The following is a 20,600-nucleotide window of genomic DNA, read 5'->3' as shown; positions in this document are numbered from 1 at the left end:
CTAAATTAATAACCCACTCTCTGCATTCTGCAGATTTTAATTTCCTCCTTTCCATGCGGCACACATCCTCAAAGTCGTGGCACTCGAAGTCGAGCAACACGATCTGTGTGCCTTCACGTAGTATTTAAATGGCAATTTCTGAGGCAAGGCGTCCTCTGACGATCATCACTCGGCCGGGGGGGGGGGGAGGTGAATAAAGGTCCCAACGTAAACATGGCGAACAGAACCTGAGGGCAAGCAACACATTGTTTGCGAGCATGCCGACTCCTTTCTTCACTCAACCCACCTTTTGTGTTAGGCACTTGAAGTGTGGAAAAGTTTTCATTTCCCAGCCTCCTATTTTTAGCGCGCCACCGGGGGGGGGGGGGGGGGGGGGGCTTCCTGAGCTCAAAGCTCTGTTTAGCTATCGAGGCTATGTTTGCAAACGAATGTCCCATGGCTGCCGAAACACTCGTTTCAACAGATAGGCGACGAACAGCCGCAGTCTCATTGTTCAGAAGCGCGATAAAGCCTCGGGCTCTTTCTTCATTGCATTTCGGGTCCCCGACGAAGCTGTGGCTTTGTTATTGTTGTCTCTTGTTTTTACTCCACGAACGTCAAAGGAACGCTTCCTGCTTGCAAATCGGGACTCGCGTTTGCGAGAGCTTACGAGATATCCTCGGCTCCGGCATCTCCTGTGCACGTGCAGTTCACGAGACTTTTGTTCATTGATCCCGAGTGCAGCACGTGGCAGCGAGTGAAGTGAACGCCACACCAAGGTCCGCCATTCGCAGAAAAGTTACGAACTCTAGAATTGTTCGTAAGAGCAGATGACGGCGTACGGCGACGTCGGACACACATGGTTTGTGATCTCTGCCGGCCGTTGTCCAAAAGGATTTACGAAAGATTTTTGTATTCTGCCCCTGCGCTGTCCGTGACGGCTTTCAGCAGTTCTAATTGCGCGGGGACCGAATTCACAAAGCTCGTCGTTCGTAAATGCACTTACCCATTGGCTGGTCGCCTTCACCCAACATCAGGATTGCAGAACGTTTCCCTTGCAAACAATTATAGCGTAAGGGCTTTTTGTGGAAATGGGTTAGTACAATAGAGGCACAAAAATGTAATTTCTTTCTTTTTATGGCGACGCAGTACTTTCGGCAGATCGGTATAAGAACTAGTGCAAGGATCGAGGAAATAAGAGCCTCGCTTATTAATTCTTACTTCTTACTTCATGTCTTGTGACTGGCGCAGCATGGCCTTAGTTGCCTTTTTGCCATTAAACCAAAATTAACTAACTAATTCTTACTTCGGGAACGATGTAATTGCGGAATGAAGTCAGTGATTATGTTCATAGCACACGTACCTCACGTGTCATTGTCATAGTTGTAAGATGTAGAGAGTACGTTTTACGCAATTTACACCGGGTACTTTTAAGCCGCTATACACCCATGTCGCAAATATCTTTGCTCGTTGACCGCGCCACCGGTTGCATCATATCATTTCTTGGCGCTCTTTGGCCATCATTGGCCCTTGCGCCACAAGAACACGTTCATCATCATCATCATCATCATCGTCGTCGTCGTCGTCATCATCATCATCATAAAGTCAGTGGTATAGGCATGTACCCTGGTACATAAACGAAGTGGTATCCTTTTTTTTTTCAAAAAAAGCAGTTCAATAATGATTATTCAAATGCTGTCAACTTCGGAACAGATCTCTCGCCCAGCAATAAAGCGTTCCCTGTGTTCCTACCACTTTGCAAACATGTACTCTAAGTATTCCTTCCTCTACCAGTTGAGCACATGCTGTTATTTGCACTTGATTTCAGCAATCGTGTCAAAACGGCGACCTTTGAATTGGATTTTTAATTGGCAAAAGAAAGCAAAGTCAGCGGGAGCCCAAATATGTTGAGAGGGAACGTGTGTAACAGAAACCATGTTGTTCCCCGAGAGAAACTCGCTTGTGCGGAGAGCTCTCTGACAATTATGGTCATGCAAAATCCCAATTCCCATGCACCACAGGTCAGGCTGTTTTCGCCAGATAACTTCCCTTCACACGCTAAAGGCTGGCTGTAAAACTTGCCTGTTGATGATCTGACCATTCAGAACAAATTCCTGAAGCCCAGTGCTGGTGAATGACTAAAACCACGATGAGCATGTACTTCGTCAAGCTGCGGACTTGCCTAGCCGTTTCTTTTTCTTTCGGTGGTGGGCACGTTGGGCTTTTCCATTGCACAGTCTGTTACTTCGTCACGGCGTCGCACACGCCCACCCATGTTTCGTCCCCAGTGAGGATGATGATCATCATCAGCCGATTTTCATGTCCACTGGAAGACGAAGGCCTCTCCCAGCGATCTTCAGTTACCCCTGTCTTGCACTTGCTGATTTCAAGTTGCGCCTGCAGGTTTTCCTGATTTCGTTACACCACCTAATTTTCTGACGTTCCCCGTGGTGACACTCGGCGTGAAAGGTGGACCTCTCGCAGGTTTCGCTTCCACTGACTTCGCTTTCTACCCAAGATTAAATATTGAGCTCGAAAGTCCCCGCTTTGAAGCAATCGTCGAAATCAAACGTGAATCAGAGAAAGTGATCGACTCGTGGAGGAACGAAGACTTCCACGACATATTCTCAAAGTGGCAGGAACATAGGGAGCGCTGTATTGCTGCGCCGTGCGAGTTCCTTAGAGGTTATAATATTTGAAGGTACATAAAAAAATGACTTCTTTTTAAAACAGAGGTACTCTCTACGATATCCGACACCACTTTGTATGTAGTGACCCTATAAATCGTAATTTAGGCAATAGCATTATGTTGCGAAAATAATAACCAATAAGCTAAATTATTAACTTCACTTAGTCACAACTTTATTCAGTAATACGAACCCGATTTCCGATGTCTGCAAGTGCGCCTGATGTGCCGCCAGAGGGAATAACCGCTCTATTTTCCACTCAGTCGTTAATGTTTTCCATTCGAAGCCTTCGCTGGAACTCTCGGTATAACAGAGTCGCTGTCCAGAGCATGTGTCAGCACGGCAAACACTCGGCGGCTGAGTGTGACGCAAATGCCGGCGTCGCGTGTCAGAGCGGAAAAGCTCGTCCTCTGAAACAGCAAGGTCACAAGCCTTCGAGAATCCCTGAAGCCTCCTCGTCTATCTACAAGACGCCAAACACTCCGGAGCGTATCAGAGCTGTTCACGTGAGAAGAGGAGAAACGCGTTGCTCTCAAGTGTGGCGACATTCATTCTCAAGCATGCGCGACGATAAGAAATTGTGACACATCGTTGATATAGAAATTAGATCGCCTCGCTGAGACGCACTAACAGCCTTACGTTCGGAAGAGAGAATAAAAAAAAAAGGAAACTGGGGTCAGGGCCACTGCATCCACAGACCTACTTGCGCGCAAGGTTTTGTAAGGGCACTCGACCACTGGCGGCGATAAGTCAGATTATGAAAGGAAATATTTGTCATGACCATGATAGTAGCACAAATATAAAAAGAAAACGCATGCTGGTTTCTCAAAAGCAATGTTCGTGGTTGAATGAGGAGTGATCTTTGCGCGGAGATTGAACCCGAGACAACTGTCTTTCCGGTGCAGTCATGCTGTCATCAGCGAAACAGGAGAGTAGTGTGGATGACCAAAGCAAGGTCAAGTCAATCAACAACCCAAAGCGCAGCACACTGAAGTATGTTCGAGAGACTCTCGGATTTAGAGCATCCATAATGCTAAGCATTCTATTCTGCATGCAGTCACTTTATTGAAGGCAGGCGGGCGGACGGTGTATATCACCGCTTAAGTGGGCACCACCCGGTGATAGAAGGGAAGTCTAAAGGGACGACTGGGTATATGCACTGGATATGTGCCCCTCTCCGAGGGCAGCCACTTGTTTCTTGCGGGTGGGGGGGCGGTGTCTCTCGCCGTTTAATTGGGCCGATCCAAGTGATAGTGCATGTATCTTACGGTTTATCTGCGGTTATCTCGACGTTATCTCACCTTTAGTGTATCTCGCTGTTTTCGTGGGCCAACCCCTCAGAATGTGCAATCTGAAATTATTTGGCACAGTGCGTGACTGTGTGCGTGCACTACGTTTTAGTTTGCTTTTAAACTTACATCTTGCCAATACAAACACTCTAACTTACTACAAGTTCTAACACTACAGCATATGATCTCAGCATAACCGTTCGCTACAGAATACAACCATTCTCTACACATTATGAATGTTCCGCATTACGTAGACGTCAACTACAGCCGAGTCTGACATTTTTCTTTTTCTTTCGTGTCACTTGCTCCAGCTTGAGGTTTTCCGCAGTACCGAATTTTTAGGGCACATCGTATTGGCGGTTAGCACCGGCGTCATGGACAACAATGTCGTACTCGTGGAGTGCGCCGAGAGCAGGGGCGTGGTCCACAGCCTCATGTTTTCCCTGCCAATAAGTTGTCAAAGAATAACTGGCTTCCTCCGGTGCAACCAGTGGAGAATCTAGGAGACCGTACAATGACAGGATGCATGCGCTGTGAGCTCACATGTGCGCTGAATGCACTCGAAATTTCCACTTATTATTATTATTATTATTATTATTATTATTATTATTATTATTATTATTATTATTATTATTATTATTATTATTATTATTATTATTATTATTATTATTATTATTATTAGTTCCGCCGCACGCTTGCAAAAGAGAATAGTAACCTAAAGCTTGTTTTAGAAATTACAAGTGCAGGGATACCAAACATTATATGCCTACGTACGTGGCAGCGCTTATTCCTGGCTTCCCTGTGCATTCTACGTATAGGTACGCCAACAGCATAAAAGGGCGTCCACAGCTACGTAAAGATTTCACGTTTATGAAGATGCCCCTCTTTCGGGCTTCTGACGTGCATGGTCCGGACATACGTATTCTGCAAGGCTGGAATGAGTGCTGCCACATATGTCTGATGGGTTTTACGCTTTTTCATTCTCCGCAAAGCTATTACGGAGACCGGAACTGCCCAAACGCGTAAGCGCATATACGCCAAAATGTGCACCTTCCCTGAAAATTGGCTTGTGATTCAACAAGGTCGTAAACCTACCAGGACTCTTCTCCTTCTTTCTTTCTTTCTTTCTTTCTTTCTTTCTTTCTTTCTTTCTTTCTTTCTTTCTTTCTTTTCACGCTTACTGTGGCATGAAGGTCGTTGGTGTCTGAAGACCAGCCCGATGGTCTTGTTAGGGGAAGATGGGGAGGAGATTCCGAGCCAATCGTCTTAAAGACGGTTACGACAAGCATTAGGACGTTTATAGCCACTCTTTCTGCGTGTTTTGGTCGCGCCCGTTTTCTCCTGGTATTACTTGGGCTTCTGGACGTGATCGCGTATCTGTTGACCACCAGTTAGTTAAACTGAGTTACTAAGGTTTGAACGACCATGCTACACCCGCCACGTCAGATAAAAGAAGGTGAGTAGAATTTGCAGACCTTGCGCTCAATCGGGACACCCCGCCGTTGTGTGGCAGCCGTATAGGCGGTAGAACGTCTTGACCGCGCCGGCTATAAGGTGCCGAGATGTTACTGCATCACTTTATGCGACTTGCCGGAGAGACATTGCTCTTATCTCGCGAAAGGCGCATTACGTTCGCTCAATAAAGCGAATGGTATCAGGCCGTCATAACAGGTGAGGTTGTTGGCTGTGATAGCAATGCGTCAGCCGAGTGACATTTGTAGAATGGCGACTCGCATCTCTGGCTCACTTTCGTGTTACTGCGTATACAGCTGCGTGCGACCAGCGTAGTTTCAATGCGCGAAAAGTTGCATCAAAACACCAGGCAGCGGCCTCGAGGCGCGTGGACGCGCGCTGGCAACCATAGGCCAAGAACAAGGTACATAGCTGAACATAGTACAAACAAGCACACGTAACATAGCACGTGTGTGCAATGCTGTACGGGTTTAGTGTGCAGCGTGCGTATTCGAAATACTGCATGTGAAAATTATATGCACGCGGGCGCTGCAGTATGCAGAAAATTAATTTCGCAGAATGTCGCACATGAATCGAAAACTCACAACGATTACCAATCTACCCAGCTCGTAGGAACGCTGCACGTGAGGACGTGAAACTTGTAGGGTCACAATGTAAAATAAGTAAAAAGAAATTAGCACCAATACGTTTGTAATCGCGTATATACCGAACCAATTATTGGAGAGAGAGATAGATAGAAAGGGAGGGAAGGAGGGAGGGAGGGAGAGAGAGAGAGAGAGGGAGGGAGGGAGGGAGGGAGGGAGGGAGGGAGGGAGATGGGAAATAAGGAAAGGCCGGCAGGTTAACCAGACTGAGTCCAGTTTGCTACCCTACACGTGGGGAGGGGAATGGGGAGTGAAAGAGAATTATTGGAGAGATCACTTGTGCTAACTCCGTGCTCAAAGATGCACGCGACGTAGCACCTTCCATTTACGCGCGTGTGGCTCTGAACTTTGAAATATTACAGCTCTTTCATAAATTAGCGAGGCATCTCGACAGGAAATCTCAACATCGGGTGAAATTGAAGCGGAGCCTTTCTCGGCGCTCCCGACTAGATCGTCAAATGCAACCACGAAACACTCCAGCAGTCCATTAAGGTATGAGCACACTGATCGCGTCGTGGGGCCCCAAAGCGGTAAACCATAACCCAAACTTTCATATTCAAGAGGATCGAGTGCCTCGTGTCGCCGCCAGACGTCTGGCGCAATCTAAAATGGATTCGCCGACGTTGCGCGCCGAAGCATCCGTGATATTTGCGAGCCAAGTTCACTCAACTCCAAGTAGATGGCGAAAGCACTGGTTTGCAAGCAAAAAGAGAAGAAACAAACATCTCCGAGGCAAGAATCTTCAGTAACGACCTCTCTGGCGTCCGCGAAGACCCAGGCGGGAATGGAACGCCGCTGTTTCCGCTGGCTCGCATACCACGAGTTCCACGCGAAAGTCGGGCCTCCACCGTGCGAAACAGTGACAGAGCTGTGCTCCTGTTGTCGATTGGTTTTTCTTTCTGTCCCGCTACCCTCGTGATGTAGCAATTCTTGAATTCTTCAAAGGGCGTCGGCCGCTGCGTGCTGTCACTGCAGCGCTTTGTCCCTTCCACTCTAAATAGTTGATTTCAGTCTCATTTGTGGTGATTACGTCGTCAATTGAACGCTGAGAAGCTTCTGTTTTTCGGTCCCTAGAATCGCCTTCGGTTCTGTTGCGTCAGGAGCAATTCTGTTTCGGGACAGAACGCGAACGACAGTGCTGGCCGCACATTTGCATTGCATGCCTTGAACGAACGAGGCGGTTCTGGCGACAGAGATAGTTTATGGCTACGCTCCTTGATGTGCAGGCGATTAAGAAATGGTGATTACGTGGTACCAATATACCACTCCCTTCATTCGATGTGAGACATGAGTCAACACATAGCCATCGAGAAAATTGAAGGTCAAATAAATTTTGCACCGCTTGGCTACCGTACATGTGTTCGCGCATATAGTAAGCCCGCAGTTCTTTAACGCAGTATGCATTAAACGCTTACCTAACTCAGTTGTAAAGTATGTTGGACTACACCGTCCTTTTTCGTATTGTCTTGTCCTGTCGTGCACTGTCCGCTAATAATGCTGAAAATAAGAAAAAGAAGAAATTCCGTTAATATATTTTTTACGCAGATATTTGCACACGCAACTCTTCTGGCTGCCTACCAGTTCACCTCCAATTGTTTGGGTTTGACATCGTGCAACTTAGCAGCAACTTCGATACGTCCGAGCTTCGGTGCTTTCTACAATCTTATGAACGGTATCCACCGGATCACCTTCAGTGATTCGGTGGATCGGAGAAACAAAGTTGCCCTGCTCCAGGGATCGCACCCGGTACCAACGCCGCTGTGGTGGTGTACCGTTTGAGCTAAACTGTGGCCGAATTCGCGAAGGTTTTAGTTTTTAAATGCCCTTCGTCATTGGGGAGCTGCTGCAAATAATATGTCCAGCTTCACGATTGACTGGAATTTTCTTTTACACGACCAATTACGGCAAGCTATAGCTTTTTGTGAATGAAGGCCCAGAAGGCTAGGAGGCCGAATGGTTCAACTGGAAAGAATTGGGACGCACGGAATATGACAAATCAGTTCTGCGGAAGCCAGCTAGGTAAAGGAAGCAATGAAAGGGGCAATTCTCTTTCATAATGCTCCCTCCATCTTTCGGACATATTAGTGAAGGCGGCTGGCCAACGGCAAAGAGCACTTACGAATGAAAATCATTATGAATTCGCCGGCTGAGTTCGTATTGAGAAAGACCTCTTAGGTTACGATTGTTCGTAAGTGAAAATTTCAGCCAAACGCGATGCTGGAGATATTATTTATGAATGCGATCGGGCAATGGCAAGCTTTCTAAATTCAGCCCTTCGTCTGCCATATCTCTATAGTTTTCGCTTATCGTCTTACACGCTTTCTCGGCACCTTGTCATTCATATGACAGCACGCATGCACGATCAATAATGCCATTTTGATCATGCTTGTCGTAGTACCGAATCACCGAAGCAGAGTAGCACTGGACGCGGGTAACCATTTGGGGAAGTATACCCCCCTTGGAAATCCGTCATTCGGGTGCTTGCACTGAGAGTTACTCTGTCCGCGACTGGCCAAGCGCGAGGCGCGTCATAAAAGCATTTCTGACATTACTAAGCATTTTTAGTTATTTATAATGAATTGTCGTTACAAGTTGTCGTTAGACATACTGGTCATATCATAGTCATTATTAGTCAATACAAGTCATTTGGGTCATTATTAGTCATTACTGCACCCTGCTAAGCATTTTGTCATGTGTAATCAGTTGTGATCGTTACAGGCTGTCGTTGGACATGTTATTCATATAGTCATCAGTACACATTATAAAATCATTTCAGTCATTACTGGTCATTACTAAGCATGTTTAGCCATTTCTAATCAATTGTAGTCGTTACAATTTGTGGTTAGACATATTAGTGACTTCGTAGTCATTTGCAAGTCCTTTCAGTCATTATTAGTCAATACTGCTCATTTGTTAAGCATATTTAGTCGTTTCTAATCAATTGTAGTTGTTACAAGTGGTTGTTACACATATTGGTCATTTCATAGCCATTACTAGTCATTACAAGTCATTTCAGTCATTAATGCTCACTAGTTAGCTTTTTAGTAATTCATAATCAATTGTGATCATTGCAAGCCGTCGTTAGCCATACCGGCCATTTCGTAGTCATTAGTAGTCAGTACCAGTCATTAGTAGTCGTTACTACTAATTACTAGACATTTCTAATGAATTACTGTCATTACAAGCCGTTCTTAAACATTTTGGTCATTTCAGAGTCATTAGTAGTCATTATTAACCTCTACCGATCTCTACTATAACGTTATCATCCACTAACTGTCACTATCAATAATTATTCATTCTTTAATCTGTCTTTAATATGTCATGGCGTGATGCGCTTCGGCGGACACTCCAGAGGTCAGGTCCGCTGACACAAATTTCACCATGAGCCTAGAAAGGCATTCATCTTGAAAACTTTGCGAATTTGGCCAGGTAAGCTTTCCTTTCATACCACTAATTACGCCACTACTAAATACTTACCTGTACAGTACCCAGAAGAGTCAGGATACCTCAATTAGAAACAGTAATGAACAGCATACAGAAACTCCTATAACTAGCGATGAGGTCAGAAGGGCCTTGGCAAGACATGGAACGAGGAAGAGCGGCAGGAGGAGATGGAATAACAGTCGATTTATTAAAAGATAGAGGAGACATAATGCTTGGAAAACTGGCGGCTATTTATAAGTTTCTCTCGACTGCAAGGGTCCCAGAAAACTGGAAGAATGCAAACATTATACTAAACCACAAAAAGGGAGACATTAAAGATTTGAAAAGTTATAGGCCCATTAGCTTGCTCCCAGTATTATATAAAATATTTACCAAAATAATCTCCAATAAATTAAGCGCAGCACTGGACTGCAGTTGACCAAGGGAACAGGCTGGCTTCAGGAACGTATACTGTACAATGGATCACATTCATGGAATCAAGCAGGTAATGAGAAACCTGCGGAGTACAATCAGCTGCTCTACATGGCTTTCATAGATTACGAAAACGAATTTGATTCAGTAGAGATACCAGCAGTCAGCGGCATTAAGTAACGAAGGAGTACAGGAGGCTTACAGAAATATATTGGAAAATATGTACAAAGATTCCACAGCTGCTCTAATTCTCCACAAGTATGAAGATACCTATAATCTCTCCAATACTATTCCCTGCGTGCTTGGAAGTATTCAAGCTATTAAATTGGGACGGCTTAGGATGTAAGGATCAACGGCGAATGTCTATGCAAACTTCGGTTTGCAGATGACAGTGTCCTGTTCAACAACACTGGGGACGAGTTGCAACAAATGGTTGAGAACCTTAACAGAGAGAGTGTAAGAGTGGGGTTGAATATTAAATTGCAGACGACAAAGATAATCAATTACCAGGCAAGGGAACAATAGTTCAGGATAGCCAGTCAGCCTCTAGAGTCTGCGGAGGAATAAGTCTACCTAGGTCGATTACTCACAGGAGACACTGATCATGAGAAGGAAATTTACAGAACAGAATTGGCGTTCATACGGCAGACATGGATTACTGGAAGCTTACCGTTATCACGAAAAAGGAAGGTGTACAATAAATGTACAATCAGTACAACCGGTGCTCACATATGGGGCACAAACCTCAAGACTGGCAAAAAAACTAAAGCAAGTTAAGGACCGCCATATAAAGAGCGGTAGAACGACGGTAGGCGTAACAGGAAGAGAGCGGTGTGGATCACAGAGCAAACGGGCATAGCAGATATTCTAATTCACATTAACAGAAATAAATGGAGCTGGGCAGGTCATGTAATGCGTAGGTTAGATAACCGGTCGACCATTAGGGTTACAGAGTGGGTGCCAAGGGTAACGCAGTCGAGGACGGGAAAAGGACAGGCGAGGTGAAGAAATTTAGAAATTCGCAGTCGCAAGTGGAAACCAGTTGGCACAGCACAGGGATAATGGGAGATCGGAAGGAAAGTTAGTCTCTGGAAGGAGGAGTTATCGACTCTGGAGCCAAGTCCAACATTTTATTTCAGTTCACATACAGCGGCGGTGAACGCCGAAGTGTTGACAATATCCGCTACAGGAAAAAAAAAATCAAGATGTTTACAACAGTACAATGTTCTGAGCAAAGGGCAAAATAGGGCTATACAAGATACAATCGCCATTTTATTAAGTTCCAGTGCACATCGCACAGCAAGAACATGTTATAGAAAAGTACAAGTGGCTGCAAGCACGTAAATTGGCCCAGGGCAGTGAGCACTGAAGGACACAAGGAACGGTGATGTAACAGTCTGTGCGGCGGTGGCATCCGATAAATGTGCAACCTTGCTGAAGGGAGGTTCACGATCTACTTCACTTGACTGTAGTGGTACGCAGCTTTACCGCTAAAATGAATAATGATAGTAGACAAGTTTTTTAAAAAGGTTGGTGCCATGACAGCACTAGATTTCAAAGGATAAGCTGATCATCATGATCCTGACGAGCTAACATAAATGTTTTATTGCCTTTAATTCACCTCATGTGCTTTTTGCAATGGTACGCTGATGCTTCGTATTAGCCAGGATGGATGACTTGATAAACAAGGAAGATGCGGATAAGGTAAAGATACAAACAGACCATTGGATCAGAAAAGTTCACAAAATGAGGGCCATCGACAAATACGAGTGGGCGCCCTTATATCAAGGGGAACGCCCAGAGCCAAAATTCGAAGGGTTTCCGAAAAAATCCGCGACCAGCACTGCGGAACCATCAACGAGCTTTCTGTAGGAATTCACCGATTAAGCGAGGCCAGCCAAGAAAAATGTGATCGATGAAATGAGAACGCAACCAGGGAAAATGAGGCCTACGACATGAAGGGAGCGAAGTCGCACGCGCGTAGAACAAACGGACAAGTAACAACATACAAGCAGCAACACACACGCATGCTGATACGAACACATACGCGCGCGCAACTTCGCAATATGAACCAGCGTCAGCGTACCATTACGAAAGCACAGAATGGGAATTAATGCGCACTAATCTCCATAATGACTGAGCAGTACCACGAACAGTCAAGGTCTCTCAATACGAGAGTATCTAACGGCCATGATACAGGTACCGGGCGGAAAGGACTCGCGCAAGGACGTCTCGTGGTGGGCGTGTGCCTCATGAATCCGTAGTGGTGCAGCGTCGTCGAGGCAGCATGGAGCACGCAGAGATGGACTTTTCTTGCTGCTCAACGTCATCGGGCGAAGCACTGCGATAACTGTCGCGACAGCAAGGCTTGCCGCACTACGGCGAGGACTAAATTTCGTCCCCTACTACACAGGCGGGAGAGATCTTGACGGGCTGCCGATGTGAAGACAAGAGTTGCCTACTGAAACGACAAGAAAAAAAAATGCGTGTTAATGAGCTGTCAACACACTGTCGCATTACGGGTAAGAAAGACATTTACTTACGCGCAGTCGACGTACTCCAGGGCGGGTCGGGCCGGTTTCTTCATTCGCCAGGAAGCCTGTAGCTGTGAGGCCGGAGCACTAGTGTGCAGACGGTCGGACGAGGTACGCTGAACGTCATGCGGCAGGGACACGGCAGGGCCCAGGAAAATCGGCCGCAGGTGACCGATGGCCAAGACTGGGGAACTGAAACGACAAGGAGGAGCCGTGTTAAGCACTCGTCAGCACAATACCACAGAAGGGCCAGATGAACTCCGAGTGACTTACGCGCAGCCGACGTGGTCGAGGGCGGGTCGGGCAGGTGTCTTCATTCGCCAGGAAGCCAGTAGCTGTGAGCCCGGAGCACTAGTGTTCAGACGTTTGGACGAGGTACGCTGAACGTCATGCGGCAGGGACACGGCAGGGCCCAGGAAAATCGGCCGCAGGTGACTGATGGCCAAGACTGGGGAACTGAAATGACAAGGAGGAGCCGTGTTAAGCACTGGTCAGCACAATACCACAGAAGGGCCAGATGAACTCCGATTGACTTACGCGCAGCCGACGTGGTCGAGGGCGGGTCGGGCAGGTGTCTTCATTCGCCAGGAAGCCAGTAGCTGTGAGCCCGGAGCACTAGTGTTCAGACGTTTGGACGAGGTACGCTGAACGTCATGCGGCAGGGACACGGCAGGGCCCAGGAAAATCGGCCGCAGGTGACTGATGGCCAAGACTGGGGAACTGAAATGACAAGGAGGAGCCGTGTTGAGCACTCGTCAGCACAATACCACAGAAGGGCCAGACGAACTCCGATTGACTTACGCGCAGTCGACGTGGTCGAGGGCGGGTCGGGCAGGTGTCTTCATTCGCCAGGAAGCCAGTAGCTGTGAGCCCGGAGCACTAGTGTTCAGACGTTTGGACGAGGTACGCTGAACGTCATGCGGCAGGGACACGGCAGGGGCCAGGAAAATCGGCCGCAGGTGACCGATGGCCAAGACTGGGGAACTGAAACGACAAGGAGGAGCCGTGTTAAGCACTCGTCAGCACAATACCACAGAAGGGCCAGACGAACTCCGATTGACTTACGCGAAGTCGAAGTGCTCGAGGACGGGTCGGGCAGGTGTCTTCATTCGCCAGGAAGCCTGTAGCTGCGAGGCCGGAGCACTAGTGTGCAGACGGTAGGACGAGGTACGCTGAAGGTCATGCGGCAGGGCCCAGGAAAATCCGCCACAGATGACCGATGGCCAAGACTGGGGAACTGAAACGACAAGGAGGAGCCGTGTTAAGCACTCGTCAGCACAATACAACAGAAGGGCCAGAGGAACTCAGTCCGACTTACGTGCAGGCGACGTACTCCACGGAGGGTCGTGCATGCAGGACACTCCGTGTGGGACACTATAGGCGCAGAGATGTTGCTCGAGTGGGCCAGAAGTGGAAGTGTAGGGTGCGTACTTGAAGCTAAAAAAAAAAAGGGGACAGCTTTTCAAATTACGAATATAACCAGAAAGCAGGTACTCACCATAACAAGCGTCATCGCACGAGCGGTGGTAGATGAACTCGTCGAACGTGGTCCGCGTGTCGAGCGACAAAAACAGCGTGACACGAAGAATGGGAAAGTGACCACGTACTTTGGCCGCAGCGCGCCGCGCCGCGGACCGAAGGCAACGTCCGTTCTTTCTTCAGCGTAGCCAGATGAACTGGAAGCAATACGCCACTGGTTAGCCTGACGCTAATTCCGCGTGCCACCGACTTCCGCGGTTCCACATTTCGCGCCCTTTCGCGCCCGTGGACGCGAAACTGCGGCCGGGAAGCGACAGGCACTCGGAACGGGCCGATGGCCGTGTCGCAAACCAGAGAGAGGACCCCTGCCAGCTGTGGCCTACGCGCAGCGTCAGCTACCTTGTTAGCTAAGCCTGAAGCTGGAATCGCCCCACCCCGTCCTCTCCGTTTCCGTCACGGCGACGGCCCGATGTGGCTGCGGCCGTTTAAGAAAGCTCGTGCCTGATGAGGCACTGCAGTTAACTACACATAGTTTGCCAATGTTGTCAATCAGTTTTGATGGGGAAGTTAATGGCCGAGCCGCCCTCGCAAGCTAAGCACTCCCACCTCGTCGATTAGATGCCGAAGCGACGCTGCGGCGACAGATGCTCCGTGGTCCCCCAGGGTAGTTCCACGGTCACTTGGTTGCACAAGCTTCGCCTACGGATGGAAAAAAAAAAAAGAAGACAAGTCATGATAAGCACAGGCTTTCCGCAACGTAGCGCAATGACACAAATAATGCGACCACGAATAGAAAGGGCTGGTATAGGAATGTCTCAGAAAAGGACGTGTATTTACATATAACCCGAACTCACTTTCAAGAAGAAAAACTCGTAAAAGCGCATGCATCGCAGGGCTTTAATCGTTACTGTGCTCAAAACGAAGTAAACGGACGGACGGACTCGGACACCTCCCTGTCGGCGAGAGTGCAGTCATTCGTTGCTCCAACTAAAGTTATTGGGCAAACAACACCTCACATATTCCAGCGACACAAAAAAACGCGACAAAGTCCTTCGCGACTTGCGCGGCGATTGACCGCGCGACTTCGAAGACCGCGTGAGGCGCTTGAACATCGGCGTCTGTTCCCTTGCGCAGAGCTGCGATAGTTACACGGCGAGCACATTAATGCGGCACTAACGGCGCTGTAAATCAGAATGCGGGGCAAAAAATACGCAGTGGCAGCGGGCACGGAGAGGTGGAGTGCAGAAGCGAGCAGCCTTTTCCAGAGCTGCGCCGCCCGCGGGTCCTGCGGTGCAAGACTGCACTGTCGAACGTTAGCCGCTGGGCTCGAGTAGTACGGCTGACGCGCGGAAAAAAATAAGAAAAAGCTAGGAGCTGGATGCCTCATCGCCTTATTGTCCTGTTCCGATCTTGTGCGCTCGCTTCCCACCGCCATAGCCGCGCTGCACGGTAATGTTCCATGCAATACGAGGCACAGTCGCCCGCCATCACTCGCGCTTGCTTGGAACGTCATTTTAAAGGCAACTGAACGGTCAAGGAAGCGACGAGTCGCGACTACTTTCCGCGCGTGCGCTGTGGACACGCAACTCGAGCCCAGCTGTTAGGCATGGTTAGCGTTAAGACAAGCTGCTCCGCAGAGCCCTTGCGGCGTGCCATAGACGAGGCGGCTCAGCTCCGTACATAACAGTATTGAAAACGATATATGCTTGCTATACTAATCCCAAGACGTCGCCGAAGCGCGTTAAGAGGCCCGAAATATCGAGGGGGAACTCGTTATATTTGGGGAAACAGGCTAGTCACGCGTCGACGGCTAAACATAGGAAGAGGGCTTCGTGCAGGTATGACAGAAAAAAAAAAAAAGAGGCCGCGCCAACGAAAGATATATAGGCTGCTCCAGCTACGTTAGCCAAGTTGTTACAGAAAAAAATAAAGAAAAAGCAAAGTGCAAGACAGTTTTAAGGCTACGGTGTTCGGTTGCCGGAAGTCCGACGATAGAAGACCACATATTGTACAATTACACCACGAATGCTTCATTTTATTTTAATAGCTTGGATTATCTTATCTGCGACGTACAGTATGCACACGCACGCGCACACACACACTCACAAAAACAAAGTAACTCACCTCGCAAGGTAGTTGAAGTACGCGGCGACGACAGTTGCCTCGTTGTCCCTCGGTTAGATGACACGGTCAGTTCGTTGGCGGGAACACGCGCACAAAAGAAAAGACCATGGCAGGCGCGACTTGAGACCTTGTCGGCAAGGCGTCGTCGGCGTCAGGCGTGACAGCTCGTGCTTAAGAACGAATTTGGAATGGCCGCCGCGTCTCGCATACGTATTCCGGGAGCTCCAATGGGCCGTGCCAGAATTCCGGAGCAAAACAAAGTCCCGTAACCTCAGTTGCAGAAGTCGTGGCCATAACTGGTGCAGCCGCGACTTAAAGCTTCGAAGCACGCCATACAGCAGAAGGCAGAGGCGGAACCCATGGCTACTTCGGAGTGGATGAAGTGGTTGACACCGCGCCTAACGTCGACAATCGCTGCCGGAGCATACATAGTAAGATGCAGAGGTTCACCTGATTCGGGCGGCTGCGGCGGGAAACGCAAAGTGACGGGCGGGTCACTCGGCGGCCGCATCTTGTAGCAAAATTTAAGCACGGTTCTCAGCTGTCGGCGCATGCGCTGCTGTGCCCGGGCATCTTTCCTTCGTGCGCCGTACGTCATCGCTCGTAGCCATATGACCGCAACAGTCGTTATCGCCGAGATCCAACAACTCGGCACAACCGCTGGTCAGCAGGAAAAAAAGAAAAAAAGAAACCGAGGAGACCCAAAGAAGATGATCGTTGCCATAATCTGGCCTTCCATAATCCGCCGGTTTCGGAATGCTCCAGTATAGCGTCCACTTTGTTCAACTGCGGCTGCGTGCCGCGCCGGGGATTACGGTAGCGCCACAGAGAAAGGATTCTGTATACCGCCGGCATCGTCTATCGATGGGGCACACGAACGCAACCACCGCTCCGCACACATCACGCCGCCGTCGTGTTTGCGACGTGCTGTCACAAACAGCGTAGACTTGCAATCCGCGGGCGCGTACTCCGTAACGCGTCGGAACCCCTTTCGAGTTTCATTATCGATTTCATATTCATTCGCGCCGTCTCGTTACGGACTGCTAGCGACAATGATTCGCCGTTCATTTTATGTGACCCCGCGTTCCAGTTGTTTCGATTGCATAATAAAAGTACTAGTGAAACATCGTCACTTGCACGCAGAGGTCATAAATATACAGAGGGTGTCCCAATTAAATATCATGCACCCTTATTTAAAAAAAGAGCGCAATTGAAGTTACTCGAAGAAAACCTATTGCATGTTTTTACGGTATACCGTGGCGTAGCTGCCAGTAATTTTTCCATTACTGAGATTTAATTATGTAGTTGTAATTATTAATCTAATTCAAGACGTTTTATCCTAATTATCAAATTGTCAATGAGACATTTGTAAGCACAGCCAAGCTACACCTAACTGGAGCATCTTCAGCGACGTACTTATTGCGTACTAATTTTTCCAACGCCGCAAAATATGAAAAATACCACGTGACTGGCGATCCCACATACATCAAAAAGCATTGCCCTCGAACAAGCTCCCTCTGTGTTAGCCAGAACAAAATAAAGGAAATAAAGAAAAACATGGTGATCGAGCTAATTCCTTATCTGCCGTGTCCCGGCTGAAGTAACACGCCACGTTTGGTATTGATTCGAAACAAGCTGTGATAGCTGCTGTCTTAGCGTGGGTAAGGTGTACGGATGTTTCTTTTTTCTTTTTTGCCACAAAACCTATCGCCACAAAATCGAATTGACAACGTCAGTGCAAAGGCTTAAAGGTGCGCTTTGTTTCATCCCAGACGCCATGTCTTCAATGGGCAGAAGAAGAGAAGAGAAACTTTATTGCAATGAAAAAGATTTGAAGGAGGGGTGGTCGGAGCCTCTCAAGTCCAGGTAGAAAGAAAACATAGTCCTTGCCTTCGGAGCTGCAAATGGCAACAAGTGGAAGGCCGCAAATATATATCAGTCATGCAAGTGTGGCGGTATACGAAACGCATCGACTATCATCAGAAATTATGAAAGCCTGAGACAGACCGGCAGCTTCCAGAAACAGCGACGGAGGACTCCATCCTTTAGCCCTATAGCCTACGCACGGATGTTCTGGCATTTACCGACTAGAACCCTCTTACTAGCGTGAGGGACGTGGCCGCCCAGTCACCAATTTTCAAGTCATCAGTTTCATCATCATCATCATCATCATGATCAGCCTATTTTATGTCCACTGCAGGATGAAGGCCTCTCCCTGCGATCTCCAATTACCCCTGTCATGCGCCAACCGAGCCCAACTAGCGTCCGCGAATTTCCTAATTTCATCGCCCCACCTAGACTTCTGCCGTCTTTGACTGCGCTTCCCTTCTCTTGGTACCCATTCTGTGACCCTAATGGTCCAACGGTTATCTAACCTGCGCCTTACATGACCCGCCCAGCTCCGTTTTTTTCTCTTATTGTCAATTAGAATATCGACTATACCCGTTTGCTCTCTGATACAAACAGCTCTCTTTCTGTCTCTAAACATATATGCCTAGCATTCTTCGTTTCTTCGTTCCATCGCTCTTTGCGCTCTTCGAGTCATCAGTTTCGATGATTCTAAATGACGTGGCTTTTTACCCGTACCACGTCGACCTGCACCAATGCGTGGAAGATAAGGACCCGCAGAAACGTCTAGATTTCTCGAATTGAGCCGTCACAAAAGCCAATGAGTCACCGGACTTTTTGAGCAACATCACGTGCACAGACGAAGCCAATTTTTGCAGAAACAGCCAGGCAAATTTTCATAATTAACACTATTGGAGTGACTCCAATCCACACTGGGTAAAGCGCACTCGGCACCAGTACCAGTGGTTGTTCAAATGTGGATTGAAATTCACGCCGGTGCTATATTCGGTCCCATCTTCTTCGATCACACACTGACTGGACAGCATTAAATGGACGAAATCCTCGAAGGAGTGGTGGATGAACTTCTCAGCGAAATCCCGCTGTCACATCTTCCACTTCTGCGGTATAAGCAAGGTGGGGCACCAACTCTATGGAACACACCAAGCTTGATGCACACACGTCTACACCGACTGGGCCCTTCCTTCCGACATCGACCCCCATCTGGACTCTCTCGACTCGAGACAGCACTACTTTGCCGACTGTGGCTTGGTGTCGCTTGCACAAGATCCGAATCGGTATGGACGAGAGTGCGGCTTGCAGACACTGCGGCGGTGAGGAGACTAGGACATCTACTTTGCCACTGCCCTCGGTACAGCACGCACCGGCTGTGACTAGCGACCGCGTTGGCACGCCTTGACGACAGGCCACTTTCAGAAAAGTCAGTTTTGGAATGGCGACATGAACTGTAGTCGCACAGAAAGTCGGTCAAGGCTTTGGTGACCTTTTTACGTGGCAGTGGCCTATTAGAAAGACTATAATGATCCAATTCCGTACCTTTTCATTTTTCCTTGCTTTTATTTTTGTCACCAATCTTCTTTCCGTCTTTACTTCCCCTTTCCCTTCCCCTAGTGCAGGGTAGCAAACCGGAGGTTTAAACTCTGGTTAAACTCCCTGCCTTTCTCTCATTTGCATCTCTCTCTCTCTCTCTCTCTCTCAGACACACACACAACACACAGCAGCTGCACCCGAGCACGAAACTGGCTGGATGCGACTTTTCATGCGCCATAGATTGGAAAGCATGGGGCTGTAAATTCTAGGGTGGTTGCTTGCGATAGTCGGCAATTCATGATCAAAAATAACGTACAGTGCGAAGGACAAGCACTGCGAGAGACGACATACAGCGCTGTGTATGTCGTCCCTCGCACTCCTTGCCCTTCGCGCTGTACGTTATTTTTGATCCTGTAAATTCGCCGTCTAGGCCACCTGACCTTCCCCCACTCGATTTCTTTCTTTGGGCTTATGCGAAAGATCGTGTTTACATGATTGGGACGGACGTCAGATGTGCTCAAGGCAAGGACAATGGACGTATGACGCAGAATTCCAGCGTCGGTCATCAATAGAGCCACCGAAGATGAGATAAAGCGCACCCAGTACGGCGTAGCTGCAGAAGGAGACCTATTCGAACACGTCCGCTGGGTAGCAGCTGGTGTTCAAAGGCGCTTACGAATTCATAGATCATAAGGGCACACGGAAATCTGATGGTTTTCGAATGCGCAAGCATTTCCATCCTTACCCAACGGAAAAATCGTCCCTCCGTCCCTTTCGTAAGACGATCGCTTTCAACATAGCGCCAGCATCAGCGAGCGAATTCACCTGCGTGCTACCTCTCACTTCAACGCCAACGAAGCGGCGAGAACACATCGCTCGCGGAGCTCTCAGCACATGCCGCACTCTGCTGCTTTCGCAGATCATCTTCAAGATACGGGCCGCGCCAGACGTAGCCGCCGACGTAGCACGGTTGAACACGGTTTACAATGGTTCCGCTTACGTAATAAATGTTGCATATATTTCCTTCATTTGCAACACCTCCCTGCTCATTTCATCCCACGTGCACATCCGCTGCGGGCTATCTGTAATACCAGTGAATATTGCTTCCAGTCGCCTCGTCGACGTCGGCTCGTGCGGGTC

General features: G+C 48.3%; 1 protein-coding gene across 3 annotated transcripts; it reads right to left on the bottom strand.

Moving 5' to 3' along the window:
• Positions 1–11,043: 11,043 nt before the first annotated feature.
• Positions 11,044–16,589, bottom strand: LOC139060086 (uncharacterized). Of its 3 annotated transcripts, XM_070538882.1 has the most exons (10): positions 16,065–16,585; positions 14,547–14,639; positions 13,960–14,137; positions 13,780–13,898; positions 13,527–13,698; positions 13,263–13,445; positions 12,999–13,181; positions 12,735–12,917; positions 12,471–12,653; positions 11,044–12,388 (listed from the first exon to the last, which is right to left on the bottom strand). In XM_070538882.1, exons 4-10 carry the CDS (start codon positions 13,811–13,813, stop codon positions 12,316–12,318), a joined length of 1,011 nt encoding a protein of 336 aa, XP_070394983.1. In that variant the 5' UTR covers positions 13,814–13,898; positions 13,960–14,137; positions 14,547–14,639; positions 16,065–16,585; the 3' UTR covers positions 11,044–12,315. The 3 variants fall into 3 exon arrangements, with proteins under 3 accessions (XP_070394983.1, XP_070394984.1, XP_070394985.1); XM_070538883.1 differs by having other exon boundaries at positions 11,044–12,385; positions 13,960–14,639; positions 16,065–16,588; XM_070538884.1 differs by lacking the exon at positions 13,263–13,445 and having other exon boundaries at positions 13,960–14,639; positions 16,065–16,589.
• Positions 16,590–20,600: the final 4,011 nt, after the last annotated feature.

The sequence above is a fragment of the Dermacentor albipictus genome, chromosome 5 (assembly GCF_038994185.2).
Source record: "Dermacentor albipictus isolate Rhodes 1998 colony chromosome 5, USDA_Dalb.pri_finalv2, whole genome shotgun sequence".
NCBI classification, from domain to species: Eukaryota; Metazoa; Arthropoda; class Arachnida; order Ixodida; family Ixodidae; genus Dermacentor; species Dermacentor albipictus.
Note: the sequence above shows the minus strand (reverse complement) of the source record. Positions and strands in the feature narration are given on the sequence as shown.

Bases quoted from the DNA above. Each gene is read 5' to 3' on its own strand.
- LOC139060086 (XM_070538882.1), bottom strand. From the start codon at position 13,813: ATGCACGACCCTCCGTGGAGTACGTCGCCTGCAC. The intron at 13,699-13,779 runs GTAAGTCGGACT...TTGTCGTTTCAG, and splicing joins GTGGAGTACGTCGCCTGCAC to TTCCCCAGTCTTGGCCATCG. The intron at 12,389-12,470 runs GTAAGTAAATGT...TTGTCGTTTCAG, and splicing joins CTGGAGTACGTCGACTGCGC to TAGGCAACTCTTGTCTTCAC.